The following is a 25,991-nucleotide window of genomic DNA, read 5'->3' as shown; positions in this document are numbered from 1 at the left end:
AAGTCCTGACAAACACCATAAACATCATGAAGCTAAAAAAAAAAAAGCATGACCCAACTATTAATATATGATTTTATACGAGACTTACCTTAATTTCAAATACTTAAGCAGTCTGAAAAGTGAAAGGATGGGAAAAAGGTCTATCATGAAAGCAATACCCAAAGGAGATCTAGGATAGCTGTACCAATATCACATAAAATAAAGTTTAAGCCAAAAACTTAGGAAGGACAGAGAAGGTTATTATATACTGATCAAGATGACAATTCAACAAGAATACCCAACAAATAAAAATACATATGCATATAACACCAGAGCCCCTAAACATATGAAACAAATACTGATAGGTTTCAAGGGAGAAAGATGGTTGTACTTCAATATGCCACTTTCAATAATGGTAGAAAATCTAGAAGGAAGATCTATAACGAAGCAGAAGACTTGAACAATATTCTAAAAGCAAGTAGGCATGCACTGAAACTTTCCCTCAATAATAGCAGAATATAGTTTCTTTTCTAGTGCACATGGAACATTCTCTAGAATAGACCATATGTCAGTCCACAAAACAAGTCTCAATAAATTAAAGGCTACTGAAAGCATGCAATGTATCTTTCCTGACCACAATTAAATATGTTAGAAATCAGTGATGGGAAGCGGACTTGGCCCAGTGGATAAGGCGTCCATCTACCACATGGGAGGTCCACGGTTCAAACCCTGGGCCTCCTTGATCGATGTGGAGCTGACCCACATGCAGTGCTGATCTGCACAAGGAGTGATGTACCACGCAGGGGTGCCCCTGCATAGGGGAGCCCCATGCGCAAGGAATGCGCCCCGTAAGGAGAACCACCTAGCGGGAAAGAAAGTGCAGCCTGCCCAGAAATGGTGCCACACACATGGAGAGTTGACGCAGCAAGATGACGCAACAAAAAGAAACACAGATTCCCGTGCCGCTGACAACAACAGAAGCAGACAAAAAGAACACACAGCAAATGGACACAGAGAACAGACAACTGGGGTGGGGTGGGGGGAAGGGAGAAAAAAAAAGAAATCAGTGAGAGTGGGAACTTTAAAATTCACAAATATATGGAAATCAAATAACATACTATTAAACAATCAATGGGAAATCAGGAAGTATTTTATGGTGAATGAAAATGAGAAAACATACTAAAACATGGGAAGCAGCAAAAACAGTACTGAGAGGAAAATTTATAGCCTTCAATGCTTTTTAAAAAAAAGAAGTAAGATCTCAAATCAGAGACCTAAACTCAAAACTGGAGGGTCAAGGAGATCCAGCAAGATGGCATCGATTTGAGTGGGCACTCACCAGCCCTCTCGCAAGAAACAGCTGAGAAGGGTCAAGATCCTGCATGAGTGAGCTGTTTTTGGAACTCACAGAGCAGGAGACTGCAGGGTATCAATCTTGAGGGAACTGGACAAAGAGATAACAAGCCCAAGGGAAAACTGAGATTCTCGCCCTGGTGGCAGGAAATGGCAGGTGGCTAAGCCCCATCCTCAAGGCAAAAACCACTGTGAATGCCCCGACTCCCACCAGCCACTGAGTGGGAGGGAGTCTTCTCCAGCACTAAGAGGGTTCTGTTGAAGGGTGAAGAAAGTTTCCTTTCTGTGGGTTTGGTTACCTGGACCTTCTTAAACTTTAGGGAGCATACCAACTGGCAAGAGGTGGCCCCGGGAATAGGAGAGAGGCCAATCTGCTCAGGCAGCCTCATTTACCTAGCTGACCAGGAAGAGAGGAAATTGGGCTGGGAGAGGGTGGAGTCAAGCAATTGACTAATCTGGTGATGAAATCTATCAAAATTCCAACTCCCCTAGGGAGGTGGGCAACAGGAAGCACCTAATAACATTCTAAGGGTCTATTCAGGGTCCCCTGGGAGGAGGGGGAGATCTGGAAGAGGTCTGGTATGTGCTATGGAGACACAGATTCTATGGTCATGGCAAATGGCTCATTTCTCTGTGATGAGTTTGGATACCAGGGTCCCATTTGAATTTGAGAAGGGAACTAACCTGACCAGGAGAGGTGAAGAGTGGATCAGATCACACAGGCTACCATGTCCTGCTACCCCGGGAGAGAAAGCAATAAGAACAGAAAGGAGTCAGGGACAGAGAGACTCCTAATCAGCAGGAATCTACTCAACTGAAAGGAGTCAAACCTGCCCTAGTGAAAGTGATTGGATAGCTCTCTAGCTAACTGATCCAATGAGAAAGTTTAGCTCAGTGGAGAAGTCTCTGCTTTGAATATACTAGGTCCCTGGTTCAATTCCTGGCTATCCTTAGAATAGTGATCCACCGGGTTATCAAACACCCAGGTGATAGTTTAGGACAGGGAATGTACTGACATTATTTTTGTATCAGCACCTCCTGGTCTCTTACTTTCTTAAAAAAGGCACCTTTTAAAAATTTAGTTTACTCATTAAAACACGATGCAAAACCACCATTGGGAAGGTTGCAGGCCAAGTGACTGATGAACACTGGCAGCCTGAGAAGCTCCTCAGGGGTATCTTACACAAACAGTGGGTCAAGGAGGAAATCACAAAAGAAATAATTAAGTACCTTGAAATGAATGAAAATGACAACACAACATATGAAAACCTATGGGATGCAGAAAAAGTTCTATGGAGAGGGAAATTCATAGCCAAAAAGGCACATATCAAAAAAGAAGGAGCTAAAAGCAAAGACTTAACTGCACACCTAAAGGATGAGGATTTTTTAAGTTAGTATTCTATTTCTAATCTTTGAACCCATCACTATATTTCATTTTTCTATTAAATGAATTGGCAGCATATTAGGCTTCATTTATGAAGACGTTTTGGAACACAGAGGTGTTAACTATGGCAAGGGAGGAACACTGGTGAGGGGTGTTATTCATGGGGGGAACATGGTTGGGAGGCAGTTCACCAGGTCGTGTATATAGGGTACATAAAAATATTTGGATATATGTTGGGTATTTTCATAGTAGTTACAGTTACTAATGTTAACTGATGGAGTGCTGATTTCCTAGCCAGGGAAACTCTATCACATTCCCCAATGGAACAGCAACAATCACTCAAGTGCAAAGGCAAAGACAAACAAAGAAGGATGATTCAACAATGAGCCCTTGATACTAATGATTATGCTTATAAGCCTGTGTGCCTGAAATATGTGAACTAGGCCTAGAGCTACAGGGTGCCTAAGAGTTACCTCCTGAGTGCTTCCATGTTGCTCAAATGTGGCCACTCTCTAAGCCAAACTCAGCATGTAAATGCATTACCTTCCCCCAGTGTGGGACATGACTCCTGGGGATAAGCCTCCCTGGTGCCAAGGGATTACTACCAAGCACCAGCTGGTAATGTAACTAGAAAAAGACCTTGAAAATCTTAGACCAGCAGAATATCTCAGCCTACATGTAGGATCATGTGTTCAAAACTGCTTTTCGAGTGGAAATGGCAAAGACAAATGAGTTTATATGGCTAAGAGTCTTCAAAAAAGAGTCGGGAGGTCATCAGAGGAGTCATGCTATGCACACCTCAGCAGGACCTCAGAGACAGCCAAAGTAGATACAACCCCAGGTACTGGTTCTCCTGAGGGCTACGGAGACACACAGGTTCTTTGGTCATGGCAAATAGCTCTGGAATTTGGTGCCATGTCGGTTGGCCCTACTTTGCTATTTGTGTTCCTGAGTGTGATGGAGCTGGACTCAGATGTGACCTTTCTACACATGCCTCCTTCTGTCACTTTTATTGAACCTGTGGTTGGTGCTAGGGTTGGCATATACTCAGGAGATTTGAATCTCTGGACTCTCCATATGCTAGGTGGGCCTTGAGCCTCAGGAGACTTGCAGCTCCTGTCCTCTGGTTCATTGGACTTACCCAGGCCAGCTAGCAGGGAGGTGAAGATGGTCAACCATCACACCAGGGAACCGAGAGTGCCTACAACTGCAAGCAGGAGAATCACATCCATTATCCATGTGGAATCTAAGCCCCCTCTCGATATAGAGGTAGAGTGGACATCATCATCCCAGGGTCCACAGGATGGAGGAATAAACTATGGATTAGATTGGACTAACTGATATTCTACTATGGAACTATTGTGACTAGTAAAGGAAGAAATTGTAGCACTGATGTGTAGAAAGTGGCCATAGTAGTTGCTGAGGGCAGAGAGACTGAGGAAGAGATGTGATGTCGGGGCATTTTTGGGACTTTGCATTGTCCTAAATGATACTGCACAGATGGTGGACGTTATATATCCTGCCATAACCCACTGAATGGACTGGGGGAGAGTGTACACTACAATGTAAACTATTTATTATCCATGTAGTGCAGCAGTGCTCCAAAATGTATTCACCAAATGCAATGAATGTGCCACAATGATGAAAGAGGTTGTTGATGTGGGAGGAGTGGGGTGAGTGGGGTGGGGGGTATATGGGAAACTCTTATATTTTTTGAATGTAACATGTAAAAAAAAAATAAAGAGATCATAAGAAAAAACAAGAAAACCTATGGGATGCAGAAAAAGTTGTACTGAGAGGGAAATTCATAGCAAAAAAAGGCACATCTCAAAAAATAAGAAAGAGCTAAAAGCAGAGACTTAACTGCACACCTAGAGGATTAGAAAAGACAAACAAACCCCAAAGGAAGTAGAAAGAAGCAAATAACAAAGATTAAAGCAGAACTAAATGAAACAGAAAATAAAAAAAACACTAGAAAACCAACTGACAGAAAGCTAGAGAATGGACTGAAATGCACAACAAACCTAGAGGTGGATGAGAACTGTGGTTGATGGTACAGATGCAAGAGTATCCTTTGTGAACTAAAGCAAATGTACTTCATAATTGCAGGGTGCTGGGAATGGGGAGAAGCATGGGAAAAATACAACTGGAGTAACCTATGGACAATGGTCAACAGTAATAATGTAATATTCATACATCTATGCCGAAGATGTACTGTGTTGATAATAGGGGATTATGGAAAAGTATCCCAAATATTCACTGTGGACCTGGTAATAATCTCATAATGTGTAACAAATATTCCACCACGGTGTCATGTGTAGACAGAGGGGTATTTGGGAACTACGCACGTGTGAATGATTGTTTTGTAAGTTTACAACTTTTGTCATATAAATGTATTTAAAAAATAATAATGGTGCATTAAGGGGGAAATATACAAAATGGAAGATAAGTACTATATTTAGTAATAAGATTTTGACAATATTCTTTCATAATGTGTAACAAATGTGTCACAATACAAGGTGTTGGTGGTGGGTTGATGTACGGGACTCTCGTATAATGTTATGCATGTTTGCTCTCTAAGTTCACAACTTTTACTATTCAATTATTGTTTATGTATGTTCATGTAAAAATGATTAAAAAATAACACTAGGGTGGGTTGGGGGAAGAATACTTGGTTAGTAATAGTATTTTGAGGATGCTCATAAATAATTATTTAAAAATGTTTCAAAATAATGCAAGGTATTCATGGTAGAAGAGTGAGGTATGAGAGCCCTGTATGATGTTATGTAAGTTCACAATTATTACTATAAACTTACAGTTTATGTATGTTTATGTAAGACTGGTATACTTCAAAAAACCTAAAAATGTTCTTTAAAAAAATTGGTAGGTTGAAAAAAAAAAACTAGAAAAATAAACAAAACCAAATCTGGTTCTTCAAGATCAGTAAAATTGACAAACCTTAGCTAGACTAATAAAGTAAAAAAGAGAGTACTTTAAATACACAAAATAAGAAATGAGGAAGGGGATATCACACTGACCCCACAGAAATAAAGAGTATCTTAAGAGGATACTTTCAGAAGTTACATGCCAACAGGAAGGATAATATAGAGAAAATGGACAAAATCCTAGAAAAAAGCAGCCAACATCGACAAAAGTAGAAACCAATGAACTCAACAGAACAATCACAAGTAACGAGATTGAATTAGTCATAAAAAATCTCCCAACTAAGAACGCAGGACCAAACGGCTTTACAGGTGAATTCTATCAAACATTCTGGAAAGAACTAACACCGATCCCACCTAAACTCTTCCAAAAAATAGAAGTAGAAGGAAAATTGCCTAATTCATTCTATGATGCCAACATGACCCTAATATCAAAGCCAAACAAAGATGCCATAAGAAAGGAAAATTACAGACCAATCTCTCTAATGAACCTAGATGCCAGAATCCTCAACAAAATACTTGCTAATCGTATTCAACAACACATCAATTGAATTATACATCATGAACAAGTGGATTTTATCCCTGGTATGCAAGGATGGTTCAACATAAGAAAATCAATCAATGTTAATACACCACATAAACAGATTGAAAGGGAAAAAAAATCACATGATGGTATCTATAGATGCAGGAAAAGCCTTAGAAAAAATACAGGGAAGTGGACTTGGTCCAGTGGATAGGGCGTCTGTCTACCACATGGGAGGTCCACGGTTTAAACCCCAGGCTTCCTTAACCTGTGTGGAGCTGGTGCACATGCAGTGCTGATGTACACAAGGCATGCCCTGCCAGACAGGGGTGCCCCCACATAGGGGAGCCCCATGTGCAAGGAGTGCGCCCCAATAAGGAGAGCCGCTCAGCGTGAAAGAAAGTGCAGCCTGCCCAGGAATGGTGCCGCACACAAGGAGAGCTGACGCAGCAAGATGACACAACAAAAAAGAGAGACACAAGATTCCCATGCCGCTGACAACAACAGAAGTGGACAAAAGAAGAACACGCAGCAAATGGACAGAGAACAGACAACTGGGGTGGGGGGGTAGTAAATAAAAAAATAAATCTTTAAAAAAAGAAAAAATACAGTATCCTCTCCTGATAAAAATACTGCAAAGGATAGGAATAGAAGGAAACTTCCTCAACATGATAAGGGATAAATATAAACAACCCACAGCTAATATTATATACAATGGTGAAATACTAAAACTTTTCCCTCTAAAATCAGGAAAAAGACAAGGATGTCCACTATCACTGCTCCTATTTAATGTTGTGTTAGAATTACTTGCTTGAGCACTTAGGCAAGAAAAAGATATAAAAGGCATCCAAATTGCAAAGGAAGAAGTAAAAATTTCACTATTTGCCGATGAAATGATCCTATACATAGAAAACTCTGACAAATCTACAACAAAGCTTCTAGAACTTATAAATGAGTTCAGTAAGGTAGCAGGATCAATGCACAAAGAAGAGTAGCATTTCTGTACACCAATAACAAGCAATCTGAGGAGGAAATCAAGAAAAAAATTCTGTTTACAATAGCAAGTAAAAGAATCAAATACGTAGGAGTAAATTTAACTAAAAGATGTAAATGACTTATACACAGAAAATGACACAACACTGTTAAAGGAAATCAAAGAAAACTTAAATAAACGGAAGAAAATTCCTTGTCCATTTATAGGAAGACTAAAGATCATTAAGATGTCTATCCTTCCCAAACTGATCTACAGATTTAATGCAATCCCAATAAAAATCAACACAGCATTTTTTACTGAACTGGAAAAAGTAACTATGAAATTTATTTGGAAGGGCAACAGGCCCTGAATAGCCAAAGACAGATTTAAAAAGAAAAACAAAATTGGAGAAATCACACTACCTGACTTTAAAACATACCACACAGCTACAGCGGTCAAAACTGCACGGTGTTGCCACAAGGAAAGACATACCGATCAATGGAACCGGGGTGCACCTGGGGCAGTCTTGTAAGTGAATGTGCGAGTGATTATTTTGACATAGTGTGTGGTATGCCTTGGTGAAGATCCACATAGTGAGCAGGAAGGAGTTCGACTCCCATCCTGGGGAGGTCCACTATGTTCTCAAACAGAGTGGTGGGTGTCTCTCCAGAGCATGGGCAGTTCCGAATAGAAGAGGACAGACCAGTGTGTCAAGCCCTCAGTTTTGTTGCAAGTATCTACGAATCCTGTCCTTCAAAGAATGAAGCCTGGTGGTTGTTGTGAGTCCTGTGGGGAGGGGGAGTGAGGAATATAATAGATGGAAGTGGGGATACTTAGGGGGCAATGGAAGTGTTCTACATGATCTTGCAATGATGGATACAGGCCATGTTAAATTTCATCAAAAATTTATAAAAGTGTAGGGTCTAAAATGTAAACCATAATGTAAACCACTGACTATGGTTAGTAGCTATGTTTCAACATTTGTACATCAGTTGTAATAAATGTACCATCCATATATAAAAAGGTTATTAATATGGGAAGGGGAAAAGGGGGAGGATATCGGGTATATGGGAATCCCCTATATTTTGTATGTGGCTTTACTGTCACCTAAAAGTTCTTTTAGTCAAAATGAAAAAAAGTAAGACACGGAAGAAATGGAAGGAAATGTCACTGTACATACAGAACAGTAGATATTACAGTGATGAAAGGCAAATATCAAAAAAAAGTTAAAAAAATTTTTCATTTAAAAAAAAATCTTAATTTTAAAAATTTTATTTTAGTTTTAGTTTTTCTAAATTATATATTTTATTACTTAAGTTTAAACCTATCATTATTATTCCATTTTCCTATTAATTGTACTTGGTGATATTTTTGGTTTTGGATCACAGAAGGGCTACAACTGTGGTAGGGGAAGATCACTGGTGTGGGGTGTCAGCGAGGGGTATACCTGGGATGGAGTTCACCTGGGCATATATATAAGGCAGATAAATGTGTTCAAATGGTCATGGGGCATTGTCACAGTGGGTGGAGATTCACACAATAACTGAAAGAATATTGAATTCCTATCCTGGGGAATTCTGTCACATTCTCTAATGGAACAGCAACAAATCCACCAAGTACAGGGGCAATGACTAGTGAAGACGGATGGTCCATTTAAGGGCCCTTGATATTGACGACTATGCTTATGAGCCCTTGCCCTTGAAATTGCAACTTAGATTAGTGTTGCAGAGTGCCTAATAGTTACCTCCTGAGAGCCTCCATGTTGCTCAAATGTGGCCTTTCTCTAAGCTAAACTCAGCATATAAATACATTACCTTCCTCCCAGCTTGGGACATGACTCCTGCGGATGAACCTCCCTAGCACTAATTAGCAATGCAACTGGAAAAAGACCTTGAATAAAAGGGGGAAAGGATAAAGACAAATGAGGTCATATGGTTAAGAAACTTTAAGGTGAGTTGGGAGGTATCCCAGAAGTAACACTTTATGCAACATCTCAGCAGGATCTTATAGATTGCCAAAGTAGATACTACCCCAAATAGTGGGGCTCTTGAGGGTTCTGGAGACACCCAGGTCCTACAGTCATGGCAGATATCTCTGGAGATTGGTGCCTTACCAGTGGCCTCATAGTGTAGTTTGTGCTCCTGAGTGTGACAGAGTTGGACTCAGTTGTGACTTCTCTACACATGCCTCGTCTGTCCCTTCTATTTAGCTGATGCTGGAGTTGGTAGGTATATGTCAAAGAAACTTGAATCTTTGGGCTGGCCATGTGCCAGCTGGGTCCTGAGCCTCAGTGGAGTTCCAACACTTACTCTCCAGTTCATTGGACTCACTTGGTACAACTAACAAGGAGATGAGGATGAACAACCACTATACCAAGAAACCAAGAGAGTCTACATCTGCAAGCAACAGAGTCCCATCCATCAGCTGTATGGGATCAAAGCCATCTCTCAATTAGCGGTGGAATAGGCATCACCATCCAGAATCCTCAGGATTTGGGAATAAAAATGGACTACAGTGGACTTACTGATATTCTACTATAAACTTATTGTGATTCTAGCAATGGAAGAAATATCATTGATGTGGACACAGTGGCCACTACAGGTGCTGAAGGCAGGTAGAGGGAAAAAGAGGTGTAACATGGGGACATTTTAGGGACTTGAATGACACTGCAATGACAGATATAGGCCATTTATATATCCTGCCATAACCTACAGAATTGAGTGGGAGTGTTAACTACAATGTAAACTATAATCCATGCTTAGTAGCAATGCTCCAAAATGTGTGTACCACACTAATGAAAGAAGGGGAAAAGTAGGAGGTGTGGGGAGCGGAGCATATGAGAATCCCTTATATTTTTTAATGTAACATTTTATGTAATCTAAGTATCTTTTAAAGCAAATAAAAAATACATTTAGAGAAACAAAGAAAGAACACTAGAGGATTTAAACAAAGATGATGAATGAAACACAGAGAGTGCAGAAGGAAGAAAGAATAAAGATGAGAGCAGAAATAAATGATATAGAGAACTGCAAAACAATGGAGAGAATCAACAAAGCCAAAAGTTGGTTCTGTATAAAGATCAATAAAATGAACAAAGCTTTAGCTAGACTGACAATGAAAAAAGACTGAGGACATGTAATTAAAATCAGTAATGAAAGAGATATTACTACTGAACCAAAAGATATAAAAAAGATCACAGAGGATACTATGAACTATGCACCAACAAATTAGATAGCCTAGATGAAATGGACTAATTCCTACAAACACATAAACTATCCACAGTGACTCTAGAAGAAACAGATGATCTCAAAAAACCAATAACCAGTAAAGAGAGAATCAGTAATCAAAAACGGCCCAACAAAGAAAAGTCCAGGACCAGATAGTTTCACAGGGGAATTTTACCATACATTCCAAGAAGAATTAATATGAATACTGCTCAACTTTTTCCAAAAAATTGAACAGGAGGGAATATTCCCTAACTAATTCTATTAGGCCAATATCATCTTAATCCCTAAACCTGATAAATAAAAAAGAATAGAAAATTATGGAACAATATCCATTATGAATATAGATGCTAAAATCCTCAGCAAAATACTGGCAACCCCAGGAAGCAGATGTGGCTCAATCGACTGGGCTCCCGTCTACCATATGGGAGGTCCTGGGTTTGCTTCCCAGGGCCTCCTTGTGAAGGCAAGCTGGCCCGAGCCCGCTGAGAGCTGATGGCCCGCACCTGCAGAAAGGAGAGCTGGTGCAGCAAGATAACGCAACAAAGGGAGATATGCAGACAAAGAAGACAGCACAGCACATGGACACAGAGAGCCGAGAGCAAGCAAGTAGCAAGGGGAGGGGGAATGAATAAATAAATCTTAAAAAAAAAAATACTGGCAACCCTAATCAAACAGCATATTAAAGAATTATAAAAGCATAATCGAGTGGGATTGATCCCAACTATGCAAGGGAGATGAAGCGTAAGAAAATAAGATATGTAATACACATTAGCAGAACGAGGGGGAAAAAATGATTGTTTCAACTGACGCAGAAAAGACATTTGACAAAAAGCTAGTATCCCCTTTTTCCTTTTCTTTTGTTTTTTTTAAAGCAGTTATATTGAAATATATTCACATACCATACAATCTATCCCAGACATACAACCAATGGCTTTTAGTATAATCAGAGTTGTGCGTTTATCACAATAATCAATTTTAGAACATTTTCATCATCCCAACAAGAAAAGACCCGTACCCTTTATCAATCACCACGCAATCCTTCTATCCTTCCCTGGTCCAACATCACCACTAATCCAGAAGTTCTTAAATTTTTTTGTTCCACGTACCCCTTTGCCAGTCAGGTGAAATGAATACTACTGTAATTTATTTATTGTGTGCATTCACAAGTAAAAGAAATGCTAGATTTCAGTTAGAGGTTAGAGGAAAATAAAGATAATAAGTTGATTTTTTCTCCAATTCAAGCTCACGGACCCCTGGTTCAGAACCCTTGCACTAATCTATTTCTGGCTCTATGGATTTATATTTACATTTTATACAAATGGAATCATTACATATGTAGTACACTGTTGTCCAGTTTTTTTTTTTTTTGCATAGCATAATGTTTTTTCTTAAATTATCATAATTTTAAAAAATTAGACAAGTTGTAGGTTTATACAAAAGTACCATAAAAAATAAAACATTCCTATGTACCCCTCTACTGTTGACAGTTTGCATTGGTATGGCACTTTTGTTTCAGTTGATACAAGATCATTAAAATATTACTATTACAGTCCATAGTTTGGATTAGGTGTATTTTCACCCATATACCACCCTATTATTAACACCTTGTGATAGTGATAAACGATTGTTAAAGTTCATAAAAGAACATTCTTACATTTGTACTATTCACCACAGTCATCATCCACCACAGGCTTCACTATGTATAGAGATCATACAATATTTGTCCATTTGTGATGGCTAATTTCACTCAACATAAAGTCCCCAAGATTCATCCATGTTATTGCATGCATCAGGACTTCATTCCTTCTTACAGCTGAATAATATTCCACTGAATATGTATCCCACACTTCGTTTATCCATTAATTGGTTAATGGACACTTGGTTTTGCTTCTATCTTTTGGCAATTGTGAATAATTCTCTATGAACATCAGTGTGTAAACGTATGTTTGTGTTCCTGCTTTCAGTTCTTCTGGGCATATATCTAGTAGCAGGAGGGCCGGATCATATGGCAATTCTATACTTAGTTCCCTGAGGAACCGCCAAATTGTGTTCCAGAGTGGCTGTGCCATTTTATATTCCCACCAGTCTATCACCCCTTCATGATAAAAACACTTAAAAAACTTGTAACAGAAGGAAACTTCCTCGACATGATAAAAGGCATATATGAAAAATCCACAGCTAACAACATACTCAGTGGTGAAAGACTGAATGCTTTCTCTCTAGGAACAGGACAAGGATGTATACTATCACCACGCTTATTCAACTTTGTACTAGAGTTCTAGCTAGAGCAAATAGGCAAGAAAAAGAAAGAAAAGGTATCCAAATTGGAAAGGAAGAAGTAAAATTCACCCTACTTGCTGATGACACAGTCTATAAACAGAAAATCCTAAAATATTTAGAACAAAGCTACTAGAGTTAGTAAGCAAGTATAGCACAGTAGCAGGGTATAAGTTCAACATGCAAATATTAGTACTGTTTCTTCAGACCAGTCATGAGCAATATAAAGAGTAAACTAAGGGGAAAAAAAATCCATTTACAACAGCAACTGAAAGAATCAAATATCTAGGAATAAATTTAACCAAAGATGTAAAGGACTAATATTCAGAAAACTACAAAACATCACTAAAATATCAAAGAAGACCTAATCAAATGGAAGGACATTCCATGTTCACAAGTTAGATTATACAGTAAAGATGTCAATCCTAACCAAAGTGATTCACAGATTCAAGGTAATACTAATCGAAATTCTAACAGCCTATTTTGAAAAAATGGAAAAGCCAATAATCAATTTATATGGAAAGGTAAGGGGCCCTAATTAGCTAAAGTCACACTTGAAAAAGAAAAAATGAACTTGGAAAACTCACACTTCCTGATCTTAAAATTTAATACAAAGGCACAGTGGTCAAAACAGCATTGTAATGGCATAAAGACAAACATATAGGCCAGGTGAATAAATTGAAAGTTCAGAAATAAATCCTCATTTATGGCCAACGTACTTCTGACAAGGGTACCATGGCCACTCAATTGGAAAAGAATAGTTTCTTCAAAAAATTATACTGGAAAAACTTTAAGTATATATGTTGGTCCTTACCTCATAGAATATATAAAAATCAACTCAAAATGGATAAAAATCTAATTATAAAAACCAGAACTATAAAACTCCTAGTGGAAAACATTAAAAAGCATCTTCAGGATCTTGTGTTAGGAATGGTTTCTTAGACCTTCTACCCAAAGCATAAGCAATATATGAAAAAAATGTTAAAATGGAACCAAAACTTTGTTGTATCAAAGGACTTTCCCAGGAAACTAAAGTGACTTAACCAATGATAGAAAATATTTGGAAACTACATATCTGATAAAGGTTTAATATTCAGAATAGAGAAAGAAATCCTTCAACTTAGCAACAAAAAGACAATCTAAGCACAAAATGGTCAAAAACCTGAATAGACTTTTCTCCAAAGAAGACATACAGATAGTAAAGAAGCCCCTGAAAAGGGAAGTGGCTGTAGCTCAATCAGATGGGCTTCCATCTACCATATGGGAGGCTCTGGGTTCGCATCCCAGGGCTTCCTTGTGAAGGCAAAGCTGGTCCATGCGCTGATGGCCCGTGTGCTAGGACTGACAATCAGTATGCCGTGGAGAGCTGGTGTAGCAAGATGATGTAACAAAAGGAAGACAAGCAGATACAGAAAAAACATGCAGCGAATGGACACAGAGAAGAGAGAGCAAAAGAAAAGGAACAAGCTGCAAGGGGGGGAATGAATGAATGAATAAATAAATTAAGTAAGTAAAAAAAAAAGTCATTGATTAAAAAAAAAAGCCCCTGAAAAGATGCTCAGTAGTCTTCATGATAATGGAATTGCAAATCAAAACAACAATGGATACCATATCACGCCCACTAAAATGGTTACTATTAAAACAAGAGAAAATTGTAAGTATTGGAGAGGACGTGGGGAAATAGGAACACTTGGTTCATTGTTGGTGGGAATGTAGGGCAGCAGAGTAGCTATGGAAAACATTTTGGTGGTTCCTCAGTAAGTTAAACATAGAATTACCATATAACTCCACTTCCCACTTCTAGGTATATCCCCCAAAGAATTGAAATCAGGGACTTGAACAGATATTTCCATACCAATGTTCATAGTGGCATTATTCACTATTGCCAAAACATGAAAGAAAGTGAATTTCAAATGAAAATTGATAAACATAATGTGATATACATACAGTGGAATATTATTCAGCCTGACTTTCTGTAACAACTTGGATGAAATAACTGAAATGAGTGAAATAAGCCAGACACAAAAGGACATAAATTATATCATCTCACTGGTATGAAGCAATTAGAATAAGAAAATTCACAGGGTCATAAACTAGAATATTTGTTAGCAGGGGCTGAGGTAAGGGTAGGGAATAAGGAATTAAGGCTGGAATTAAGGAATTAAATTAGTTTCTTTTTGGGTTGATGAAAGAGTATTGGTAATGGATGATGGTAATGGTAGCACAACAATGTGGAAGTAACTAATAGCCCTCAATTACATAGATAAGGTATTAATAATAGGTTGGCATATGGGAACTTTGTATTTTCTGCATGATTTTTCTGTAAACCTCTAACTTCTCTTTAAAAAAAAAAAAACTTCATGTTTAAAAAAATAATAAAACAAACAAACTGTGATTTACATTTTGCTACTCCTTGAACCAGAACATGGAAATATCAGAGGTGGTGGTAAAGGTACATACAGGTCCTTAGAGAAAAACAAATGAGTGAAGAATGCTTTAGCATGTCTCCAAGGATTAATCTCAAAGCAGAGCTGAATTTGAGTTTTGACCCAAATTGAAGAGCAAGTTTTTTCTAATTCTCATACTTATTGAACATTATTATAATTAAGAACATATTACATATAAAGTGATAATACAGTAAAGTATACCATTTTACAGTAAGGCTTAATATATTCAACTTGTGCAAACTACTTTGCAGCATTTTAAATGAAATAAATTAGGTGGAAAACTTAAAAGAGACAAGGAAGATAAGCCCTTACTTGTCATGTAATTCTTTTGTTGAATTTTCTTACAAAGCAGGGTCTAAGACACAGCTCTATTTTAAATTCAATTTAAAGAATGAAAGTCTAGTTGACTGTTACCTGGAAAACAGCATGAGAACGAGAAGATGTAGCATTCATATCAGTGGGATGCTGTGTCCTGTTTTTATTGCCGTTATCCAATAACTGTAAAATTTCTCCTGAGGATTTGGGCTAGAGAGGTTTGTAGGAAAAAAATGCACAAATTAGCAATTTATGTTTAAGTTTTTCAATGAACTTCCAACCTGCAAGAAGAATTTCAATTGTAAAATAAAATGCAAGAAGTGTTTACTATAAATTCAATACATTAAATATCGACTATTCAAGTGGATATTTGAAAGAAAAATTCATCTATTTCAAAGGAAATAAAAAGTATATATCCTCATCATTTTATTTCTGCATTTCACTAGTTTTCTTCTTTCTCAAACAAGATAGAAAGGGATAATATAAAACAGAAATAAAACAAGTTTAATTTACATACCTGGTGTAGCGTCAACCCTTGAACAACCACTCCTTTTTGGGCATCTTCCCGGACAGCAAGTGGCCCTGAATTTACTAAGAGGTCACGAATCTGTTCATTATATACCTCAAAATAAAAAGAACTGCCTTAGCACTATGCCAAAACAATAGTGATAACACCACATACACATACTACTGATGTAAGGCTGTATTAGAATCCGTATATTAAAGACAAGTAGTAGCTCGTTTTCCCTTACGTCTTTTACCTTATATTGTCATTAATTTTCTATCATTCCAGAAAACAGAAGTGTTTGATTACTGAGGTTTGAACCTGAAATTTTTTTAAATTTAAAGCTTTTTTTAAAAAAGATTTACTTATTTATTTTATTTATTCCCCTCCCCCTCTCCCCCCCCCCCCCCCGTTGTCTGCTCTCTGTGTCCATTTGCTGTGTGTTCTGTGTCCGCTTGCATTATCCTGCAGCACTCGGTAACTGCGTCTCTTGCTGCATCAACTCTCCATATATGCGGCTCCATATATGCGGCACCACTCCTGGGCAGGCTGCACTTCTTTCAAGTGGAGCGGCTCCCCTTGTGGGGTACACTCCTCGCATGTGGGAGACCCCTATGTGGGGATGCCCTTCTGTGGCATGGCATTCCTTGCGCATGGCAGCAGCACTGTGCATGGGCCAGCTCACCACATGGGTCAGGAGGCCCTGTGTTTGAACCTTGGACCCTCCATATGGTAAGTGGATGCTCTAGCAGTTGAGCTATGTCCACTTCCCTGAAACTGAAATTTAAAGCTGGAATAATTATATCCTTAACTCATAATTCCTGACAATGATTATGATAAAACAGAAATAAGCAAGACAGCTGGATTTGTCTTGGGAAATTCTTGTTGATCTGAAATGCAGGTTGTAAGGAGGTTGGATGGTTTTACTGGAGAAGAAATTATTTCATGATGCACAGCAGTTTGGAATTTTTATATTTTAGAGCTTAAAAGCTAAATAAAACCTATACTCAAGAATGAACAGTATTTTATTTATTACATTAACATAGAATTCTTAGTGATAAATTCCATATAGGGATTTCCTGCTTATTTGAACAAGGAAGGAACAAAGGTCCTAAAAAGATAAGTGATACATTCATTGTCACAAAGGTAATGACAGAATAGGAATTAGAGGCTGGATCTCTGTGGCCCTCTTGCTCTACTCCAAGGCATACAATGCATAATCTGCACTTTGAATCCTAGGTATTTTTTTTTTTACTAATTCATGGAAACAGTATTATCACCTTGATTTTATGAAGCTATTAAAAGTACAATGTTTACTATTTGACAGCCAAATGCCAATTACAATTACCCGTAAAATTTTTAAAAACCTATAAAATTTTTCTTTAAAAAATTATTTAGTGTAAGTTATTTCCATATCCTAATAAAAAGCCTAGTGATAACTAACTGATTGCTGCCATAATTCTCTATAATGAAGGAAGGCCATTTTTAAATGTAATAAACTCTTATAAGCAGTAAAATGGCAACAAGGTGAGATAACTTTTTAGTTATTTTTCTAATAAGCAGTAGCAACTTTTGTATTGCTTCTTCTTATCCATGGCAGTCATGGCAAACATACATCAATTATTCTCAAGCCAGTCTATACAACAGAATCATCTGGGAGCCTTTAAAAAACATACTGTCTAGGCAACGCTCAAGACATATTAAATTTAAATATCCAAGGGGTGATGCACAGTCATGTGTGTTTTTTTTAAAAAAAAATTATAGGCAGTTTTGGTGCATAGGCTGAGTAGAAAACTATCAGATTGGAAATAGTCTTACCACTAATAAATTGAAAGCAGATTAAGGGGGGAAAAAAGGTATGAAAATAACCAAACTTCAAAATTCCTCCAATTATAAAATGACGAATGTTGCTTCCATCTTTTTCTACTTGAGTTCAGAACAATTCTTTGTACTACTTAACTACAGAAAATGTATTTTAATTTTCTTTTATCTCCAAGTTCTATAGACTGAAAAAAAAAATTCCTAGCAATGTATAGGATCTTAATCCATCTTTGGGATGTGAAGAAACCCTTTCAATAAGGACCAAACCACAAGATATAATTAAGAGAGTTGTTATTATAATTTATTGTTTTTAGAAATGAAAAGGGAGTAAATCATTGTTTTACGTCTGTGCAATGGTTTCTCAAACACTACCTATATACAAAGTTAGAGTGTGTGATATGTGAAATACCAGTTATCATTAGGAAGGTAGGAGGTCTCAAAGAATGAAGGGAGTATGTCAAAAGTACACAGGAAACAGCTTGAAAGAGCATCAACTGGCCATATCTGGCAAAATTTGAGCATATGAATAAATAATTACAGCAAGGGATTTTAATCTGTTGAATAAAGTAAGGATCCAGGAGTCCACATTGATATAATACAGGGAAGAGAAAAGATCTTTCTTATAGTAGAAAGCCAATGAGTAAATGTCAAAGGAATTATGGAATTTAAAAATCACTATTACCTACAATCACAATAATACTAATTGATTCAGGTAAGAATCATCAATGGATGTTAAAACTGCAGAAAAAAGTTTGAGATGTAAGAGGATATTTACATTGACTCCTCATAAGGTACCTATTAATTATAATGGATTAAATAAGTATCTTTACAGCGAAGAAACCTTTCAGACACCAGCGTAATCAAATTGAACAAAGTTAACATTACCAGTAGTAGGACTAACCAACAGCATAAGCCTCCTGAAATGATGCATTAAGAGTAACTCAGCATCACTTTCATTGTGTTCCTACCAGTGCATAACCTAAATTTAATTATGACAAATGCAAACTGAGGGGCATTTTATAAAATGGCAGTGTATTAAAATATAAAGACTCCAAAACATTTCAGATTATAGGAGACGAAAGAGTCATGATAAGGAAATGCAATTCGTGATCTTGGATTTTCTTTTTCAAGAAAGAGTGGTATTAGAATAATCACAAAATCTCTTTAAGTTCTATAGATTAGACAAGAGTATTGCATTAATTTTCACATTTTAATAATTATACAGTAGATATTTAAGAGAATTTCTTGTTTTTACAGTAAATCTGCAACTTATTTTTAAACAGTTCAGAGGAAAAAATACATACACACACATACAGGGAGAAAGAAAGCAAATGTAGTAAAATGTTAACATATGGGAGGTATCTGGAAGTCCTTTGTACTATTCTTGCAAGTTTTCTGTAAGACTGAAATTATGTCAAAATAAAAACTAACCAAAGAGTAAGATGTATAACAAAGATTCTAAACCAGGAATTTTAATGATTTTATGTATTCACGAGAAAATTCCTGTATAATAAAAACATTGTAATGGTCTATGTGCATCTTAAAGAAATAGATCTCAACAGTATTGATAAATTAAAAGAATGAGTATTGCCAACTTACCTCCAAATAAGAAACTGCAATACTACATACTTTTTCTTCTTTAATCTCATCCATGGATTTGTAAAGGTCTAACATTGTTAGATACATCACTCCAGGTTCTGCAGCTGATCCTAGCATTGTGTGGGTCTTCCCAGCTCCAGTGGCACCATATGCAAGTACTGAATTTTCATAAAAAGAGATTAAAGGCCTTTGCTATGACATTTAACATTACCATATCCACTGTCCAGTACATAGTTTTTTCAAGATATCTTGAACAGTAACTTTAAACCGAACAGATACAAAATTAACAGTCTTATCCTTAAAATCTTGGAGTTTTAGCACCTATTTATACTTCCTACTATACATTCTCTACCTTGATATACCATATATACCATCATCTACTCAACCTTTCTTTTTTTTTTTTTGGTGGCAGCGGTGGGATTCGAACGCTTACTACCTTTCACACCTAGAGGATATTGCTTACACAGCAATCATAAATTCCAATCAGCCAATTATTAGTCTCCCTATTTTTAGTTGCAGTCTTCTCTAACCCATCCTTTGAAACTTGTGGAGAGTTATCTTTATGTAAAAGAAATCTATGTTAAACTTTCTTAATTGCTCCATAATGCTTGCTATAAGAGAAAGTCCAAATTCCTTATCTTGGAATATTATAAGGCACTCTAAGAGAGGACTCCTGGTTATCTCTCCAGTCTTATTTCTTCCTTAGGATGATCTAGGTATACCTGATATTCCCTTGCACATGCTGTTCTTTTCCTGTTCCATTTTGTCTTTGCCCTGGAATGTTCCTTTGCTTAATGCAGCTGGGAAATTTCTACTTGGTCCTAAATACTCAGCACAAATACCATTTTTCTGTGCCTTCCTTAATTTTCCTAGGTAAAAATATCCACTTTCTCATTTGAGCCTTAGATGTTGCACATCTGATTTTGGCATACATCACACGGTATTTCCAAATGTGAGCTCTAAAAGTCAGAGGCCATATTATCTTTAGCACCTAGCAAATCACTCGGCACAAAAGAGGTATTTAATACAAGTTTACTGAATAAACGAATTCCAGGTGGAAGGCAGTTGTAAAATTCATTTTTAAATTATAGTTTTAGACAAATCACTTTCTTCTCCAAATTCTATCCAGGAACAACATAAATGTCACATGTTTCTTCCAATGCATAAAAAAAATCCACTTGCCGAATTACATATGATAAACACTCAATAAAATATTCAGTTAAAGCACTGTCTTCATACTATTACTAGTTGTTAACATTTTTATTAATTAAATCTCTCTGCTAACCTAAATATTAACAAGCTATAAAAATCCTTTTTAGTAGAATGAATTTAACTGATACATGTTTTACTTTGTTCTATTTTAAGCCAAAACATGAAAAAGTCTTAAGACAGTTGAATAACAATATAAAGTAAAGCCAAGGATTCATTATCAGTTTGGTGGAATTTTTTTCTTCTATAGTTAATAAAAATTTTAAAAATCTCTAGAGACAAAAGAGTTTCATGAAAGAGGAAAATAGTATAGTCTTAATCAATAAACCACATGCCATTCTTGGTTGACCAAGAGGATAAGTTTTCTGTAATAAAACTGTGAAACCTGTTTTGGGGAGTCTTAGGAGGAAAGTTCATCAATAGTGAGAATTTTTAAAATGAGGTAATAATGTTAAGTGCCCTAATAAGCATTGAATTTATTATTTTGTATATCACTTTTTTTAGGCAGTCCACATGGCAATTAGGTAGGCAAATTATTATGGTACTATAAAGAAATTGCCAAATGTTCAGAAATGTCTATCGATTCCTCGTGGATATTCTATAGGTAAGTAGTAAGAACATTTATGAATATAAATTGTGAGAAATCTGATTTTGAATGTAAGAACCACATGGTTAAAAATAGGAAATTGAAAGTATGCTAGATATAAAGGGAAAAGATAGGAATCTATTTGTTAGTTATGAATTTAATAATGCATAATATTACCTGACTATCTATAAAGGCCATCAAGACCCTGGAAGAGAAAATTTCACAAATAAGTTATATATAACTAAATTTCAAACAAAGGCTACATTTAAAGTGTAATCAACTCATAAAGCAAGAATTTTTAGCATATAAATATCTTAAAATTGATTATATTTAGAAGAAAGGGATGTCCTTCCCAATGTAAAAGTGAAATCAGATAGAGAAATTAAATCCCAAACTGAAAGAATTACCTGTACAATTGTATCCATTCAAAAAACTATGAAGAATTGGCTTCGTAGTATGTTCAAAAACTTCCAATTGAGTTGAAGTTTCATCAAAAACAGCATCAAATACAAATTTAATATCCTTATTTTGTCTCTTTGTAATATCTCTATTTGTAGTTTTCTTTCCATGGAAAAAACTGACTTCTTCTTGTTTTGGATCAAAAACTAGAATATGTTTATCCACAATATGGACCACTTTATGGAATCCAGCTGCCTTTTCTTTTGTGTTTTCAGGACGTACCCGAACAACTACTTTCATATGGTAACAAAGGTCATCTTCCTCAGTGACAGACATTGTTGATAATTCCTGATTCTTTTGTTTATATGAATTCTGAATACTTATCTGACATTAAAAGGAAAAATAAAAGTCACAGCATTAATTCCACTTGTATGCAAATTGACCAATATATAGAACTCATTAAAAAAAATCTTTAATTCTGCTTTGTTAACTTGGTAAATCTTATTGGGAATATATATAGGCACTCAAATATAAAACCCCAATAAATCTCTTTACCTAAATCTTAGTCAAATCCTAGACTTAACTTAAACTCAAATTCTAGCTATATCATATTTAAGTACAAATAAGCTACCCCAAAACCCAGCTTGGATTTTTACAAGGGCACCAACACTATTTTAGCTTGAGTCCTGGGAAGGGATGGGAAAGTATCTCACAGAATCATATCAAGATAATGAAGAGAGAAACTTGGCTTGTGAACTATTTTTTAGCAAAAACAACCTTGGCTGCAACATTCTTAGCAGTGGAAAGTGAAATATCAAGGTTGGTCTCCACCTGTATCTCAGAGACCCACAGGGTTAAAAACAGTTCCAAGGATTCATCAGTTAGCTAACTTAGGTTTGAAGGTGATCAAGATGGTACATAACCTAGAGTGCACTAAGAGACCCTAATTTCTCAATATAGAGCTTAGTTTCTTGTGCTATAATATGCAAGTTTGAGGAATTTGCATCAGTGACAATAGATTTAAAAATTATGGTCTGACTATGACTGACTCACATTAGACAGGAAAAGTAAAGATGAGCTATACTACAGTAATATCACTTCTTTAAGGATCAGTGATTCAGGAGCTTCAACTATGCAGAAAACAATCTAGCATCTAAAAACAAGGACTCTCCCTCAAACCAACAAAAAACCACTAATACAAACCACACACACAAGAAATACAAAACTTTTCAGTATTCATTCTTTTATTTATTCATTGAAAATAAACATAAATTTAATAAATATCGTTAAATTATATAAAGTGATAGAAAGTATACTATGTGCTAGGCATTGTTTAGGCTCTTGGAATACATTGATAAACAAAACAGACCTAAAAAACAAACAAAATGAAAAATATCTGCCTTTAAGGAACTTACAGTCCAACTGGAAGTGAGAAAAAAAACAAATACAATAAATAAAACTAATATATTTGGAGGTGATAAATACTATGGGATGAAATAAAGAATAAAATGTGATTAGGTATGGTGGGGTGAGGGTGAGGTTGGTAATTCTAATAAAAGTGGGCACGGTGAAGAAATGAGGGAGTTAGTTATTTAGATATTGAGGGAAGCACTTTCCAGTAGATCAGGAATAGCTAGTAGAAAGGCCCTAAATTTTTATTTGGAAAGGAGTGAGCAAAGGGAAGAGAAGACATGAGGTGAGAGATGTAGACCATTAAAAGAACTTTCGTGTTTTATTCTAAATAAGATGAAGAAACAAAGGAAGGTTGGGAGTGACATAATCCAATTTCTTTTTTTTAAATATATTTTTCATTTTTAAAGAAGCTTTAGATTACATAACTAACATAGAAAATATAGGGGATTCCCATATACCTCAACCTCTCCCCCTCCCACATTTTTTTTAAAGATTTATTTTATTAATTTCTCTCCCCTTCACCTCCGTCCCAGCTGGCTGTTCTCTGTGTCTATTTGATGCATGTTTTTCTTTTGTCCGCTTCTGTTGTTGTCAGCGGCATGGGAATCTGTGTCTCTTTTTTTGTTGTTGTTGCGTCATCTTGCTGTGTCAGCTCTCCGTGTGTGCGGCGCCATTCTTGGGCAGGCTGAACTTTCGTGCTGGGCGGCACTCCTTACGGGCGTACTCCTTGTGCATGGGGCTGCCCTACGCGGGGGACACCCCCGCGTGGCAGGGCACTCCTTGTGCGCATCAGCACTGTGTATGGGCCAGCTCCACACGGGTCAAGGAGACCCGGGGTTTGAACCGCGGACCTCCCATGTGGTAGATGGACGCCCTATTCACTTTGGTAAGCAGACTTGGCCCTCCCACACTTTCTCCCATTAACAAAATCTTTCGTTAGTGTGGTACATTTATTATAATTGATGAAGACATATTGAAGCATTGTCTGAGGGGTATAATTTACATCAGTTTGCATTTTGCCCTGCATAATTTTATAGGTTTGACAAAATGTATAATGGGCTGTTTCTGTCATTGCAATGTCATGCGGGACAATTCTAATGTATCAAAAAAATCCAATTTCTTTCACTGCTGTATAGATAATATGCTAGAGAGAAAAGCTTAGTTAGGTCATTGTAGTATTCAGGTAAGAGATGATGGTGTTTCAGCCCAGGGTGGTGGCAGTAGAGGTAGTGAAAATAGATGGATTCTGGAAATATTCTGAAGGTAAAGTGAAGAGAATTTCCTAATAGATGTGGGGTATAAGAGAAAGAGAGGATTCAAGAATAACCCCAAGGTTTTAGACGTCAGCATTTGAAAAAGAGAATTGCCATCAACTGAGGGTGGAGTAGATTTTGGGGAGGGGGGAGGAGATCAAGAGTTCAGTTTTAGGTATCTTAACCTAAGAGTTGTAACAGACATCTAGGTAGAAATGTCAAGGCAGTTGGAAGCCAAGTCAAGAAAGAAAGGCTATTCCCCAGAGTATTAAAGCACTATTAAGCTTTTAAAACTTTTTAAAGCTTAAATCTATTAAGACTTTAGAAAAACCCTGATAACTAGGAGAGAATGATCAATTGTTTTAAATGCTGCTAATAGGTCAAGGACTCACTGAGAATTAATCATGGCATTGAGTACCAGGGAGGACAATGAGAAGAGCAATTTTGGGGGAGTAGTGCTGACAAAGCCTGAATGGGAGAAGAGTCAAAGACAATGTACACAGACAACTCTTTCATGAACTACCACTCCAAAAGAAAGCAGATTAATGTGTGGTTGGAAGAGGAAATGGGATCAAAGAAAATATATATTTTTTTAATGGGAGAATTATCAGCAATGTTAAAGTTAAAATACGTCACAAAAACATGTACTTTTGTTCATAATTCAAATAAGGCCAAAGCAGTCTAAAAGCAGCAGATGCTGGACAAAGCTCTGCCTTTTTAAGACTCTGACTTTCTCCCAAAATAGAATGCTGGAGCAAGGGATTGTCATTTGGATTTTTAACAGTCACCTGGAGGTCCAGGTGACTTATTACTCTGTTCTTTTCTTTATCTTTGAACTCTAGGTTCTTTGACCTTGAACCCCACTGAGTCTCAGGTTTTATTGTTGTGAAATCTAAAAGACAGAAGGTATTCAATAAATGCCAGTTCTCTTCCCTATTTGTTCCTACTCCCACCTCTTCTTCCCAAAGTGACTGCATACATACTTTCAGGGTTTTTCAATGGGCAAATCACTGGCACTTTAAGTGGGACAAATTTTCCATGTTTGGAACTGTCCCAAATATTAAGAAGGTTTAGCATTCTCAGTTCCTATGTATTATAGGAAGTAGGGTCCCACAGTCCTTGTACAATAAAAAACTCCATACCACATTTCTGAAACTCCAACTATTTCTAAAAGCTTTTAGAAATATTCATTGACTTTAACAGATTTATTTCAATAACATAAAATATACACAAATGAAATGGTTAAAAAATAAACACATATAAAACACTATATGATTACTTCAAAATAAACCTTAAAATTTTAAGGTTGACAGGTACTGCTTGCTAATTAAATAAGTAACTATTAGATATCAGAGCCAAGCAGCCTAGATTAAAATCCCAGCTCTATCACTTACTATTAGCTGTGATACTGGACAATTTAATTAACATTTTTGTGGCTTTATTTTCTTATCTGTAAAGCAGAACTATGAAAAGTACCTACTTCATACAGTTGTGGTGAGGATTGAGTTAATATTACTACATATAATATTTAGAAAAATGCTTGGCACAAAGCATGTACTATAAATGTTCACTACTATTGTTATTACTTTTATACAGTCTAGTGAGGGAAATAGACACCAATCAAATACTGACACTAACATGTAAAGCTGTAATTGCAACAAGTGATATAAGAGAAAGATTAACAGTGTTACATATAAGAATAAAATGGATTAGTATGGTTAGAAAGGAGAGTAAGTGACTAGAGCTGAGAGATGAAAGATGGATTATTATTAATCAGATAAAAAAG

The 25,991-nt window shown here is 36.6% G+C and overlaps 1 protein-coding gene across 2 annotated transcripts in view; it reads right to left on the bottom strand.

The window, feature by feature from the left end:
* Positions 1-25,991, bottom strand: part of KIF18A (kinesin family member 18A) — a 116,636-nt gene that overhangs the window by 69,782 nt on the left and 20,863 nt on the right. For both annotated transcript variants that reach the window (XM_058305614.1, XM_058305615.1), the window contains exons 2-5: positions 21,548-21,923; positions 19,346-19,503; positions 15,938-16,042; positions 15,520-15,630 (exon numbers count right to left, since the gene is read on the bottom strand). In XM_058305614.1, the coding sequence (XP_058161597.1) occupies positions 15,520-15,630; positions 15,938-16,042; positions 19,346-19,503; positions 21,548-21,875 (702 nt within the window). In that variant the 5' untranslated portion in view covers positions 21,876-21,923. The remainder of the gene's footprint in view (positions 1-15,519; positions 15,631-15,937; positions 16,043-19,345; positions 19,504-21,547; positions 21,924-25,991) is intronic.

Source organism: Dasypus novemcinctus, chromosome 10 (genome assembly GCF_030445035.2).
Source record: "Dasypus novemcinctus isolate mDasNov1 chromosome 10, mDasNov1.1.hap2, whole genome shotgun sequence".
Lineage (NCBI taxonomy): Eukaryota > Metazoa > Chordata > Mammalia > Cingulata > Dasypodidae > Dasypus > Dasypus novemcinctus.
This window is presented reverse-complemented; position numbering and strand designations above follow the sequence as displayed.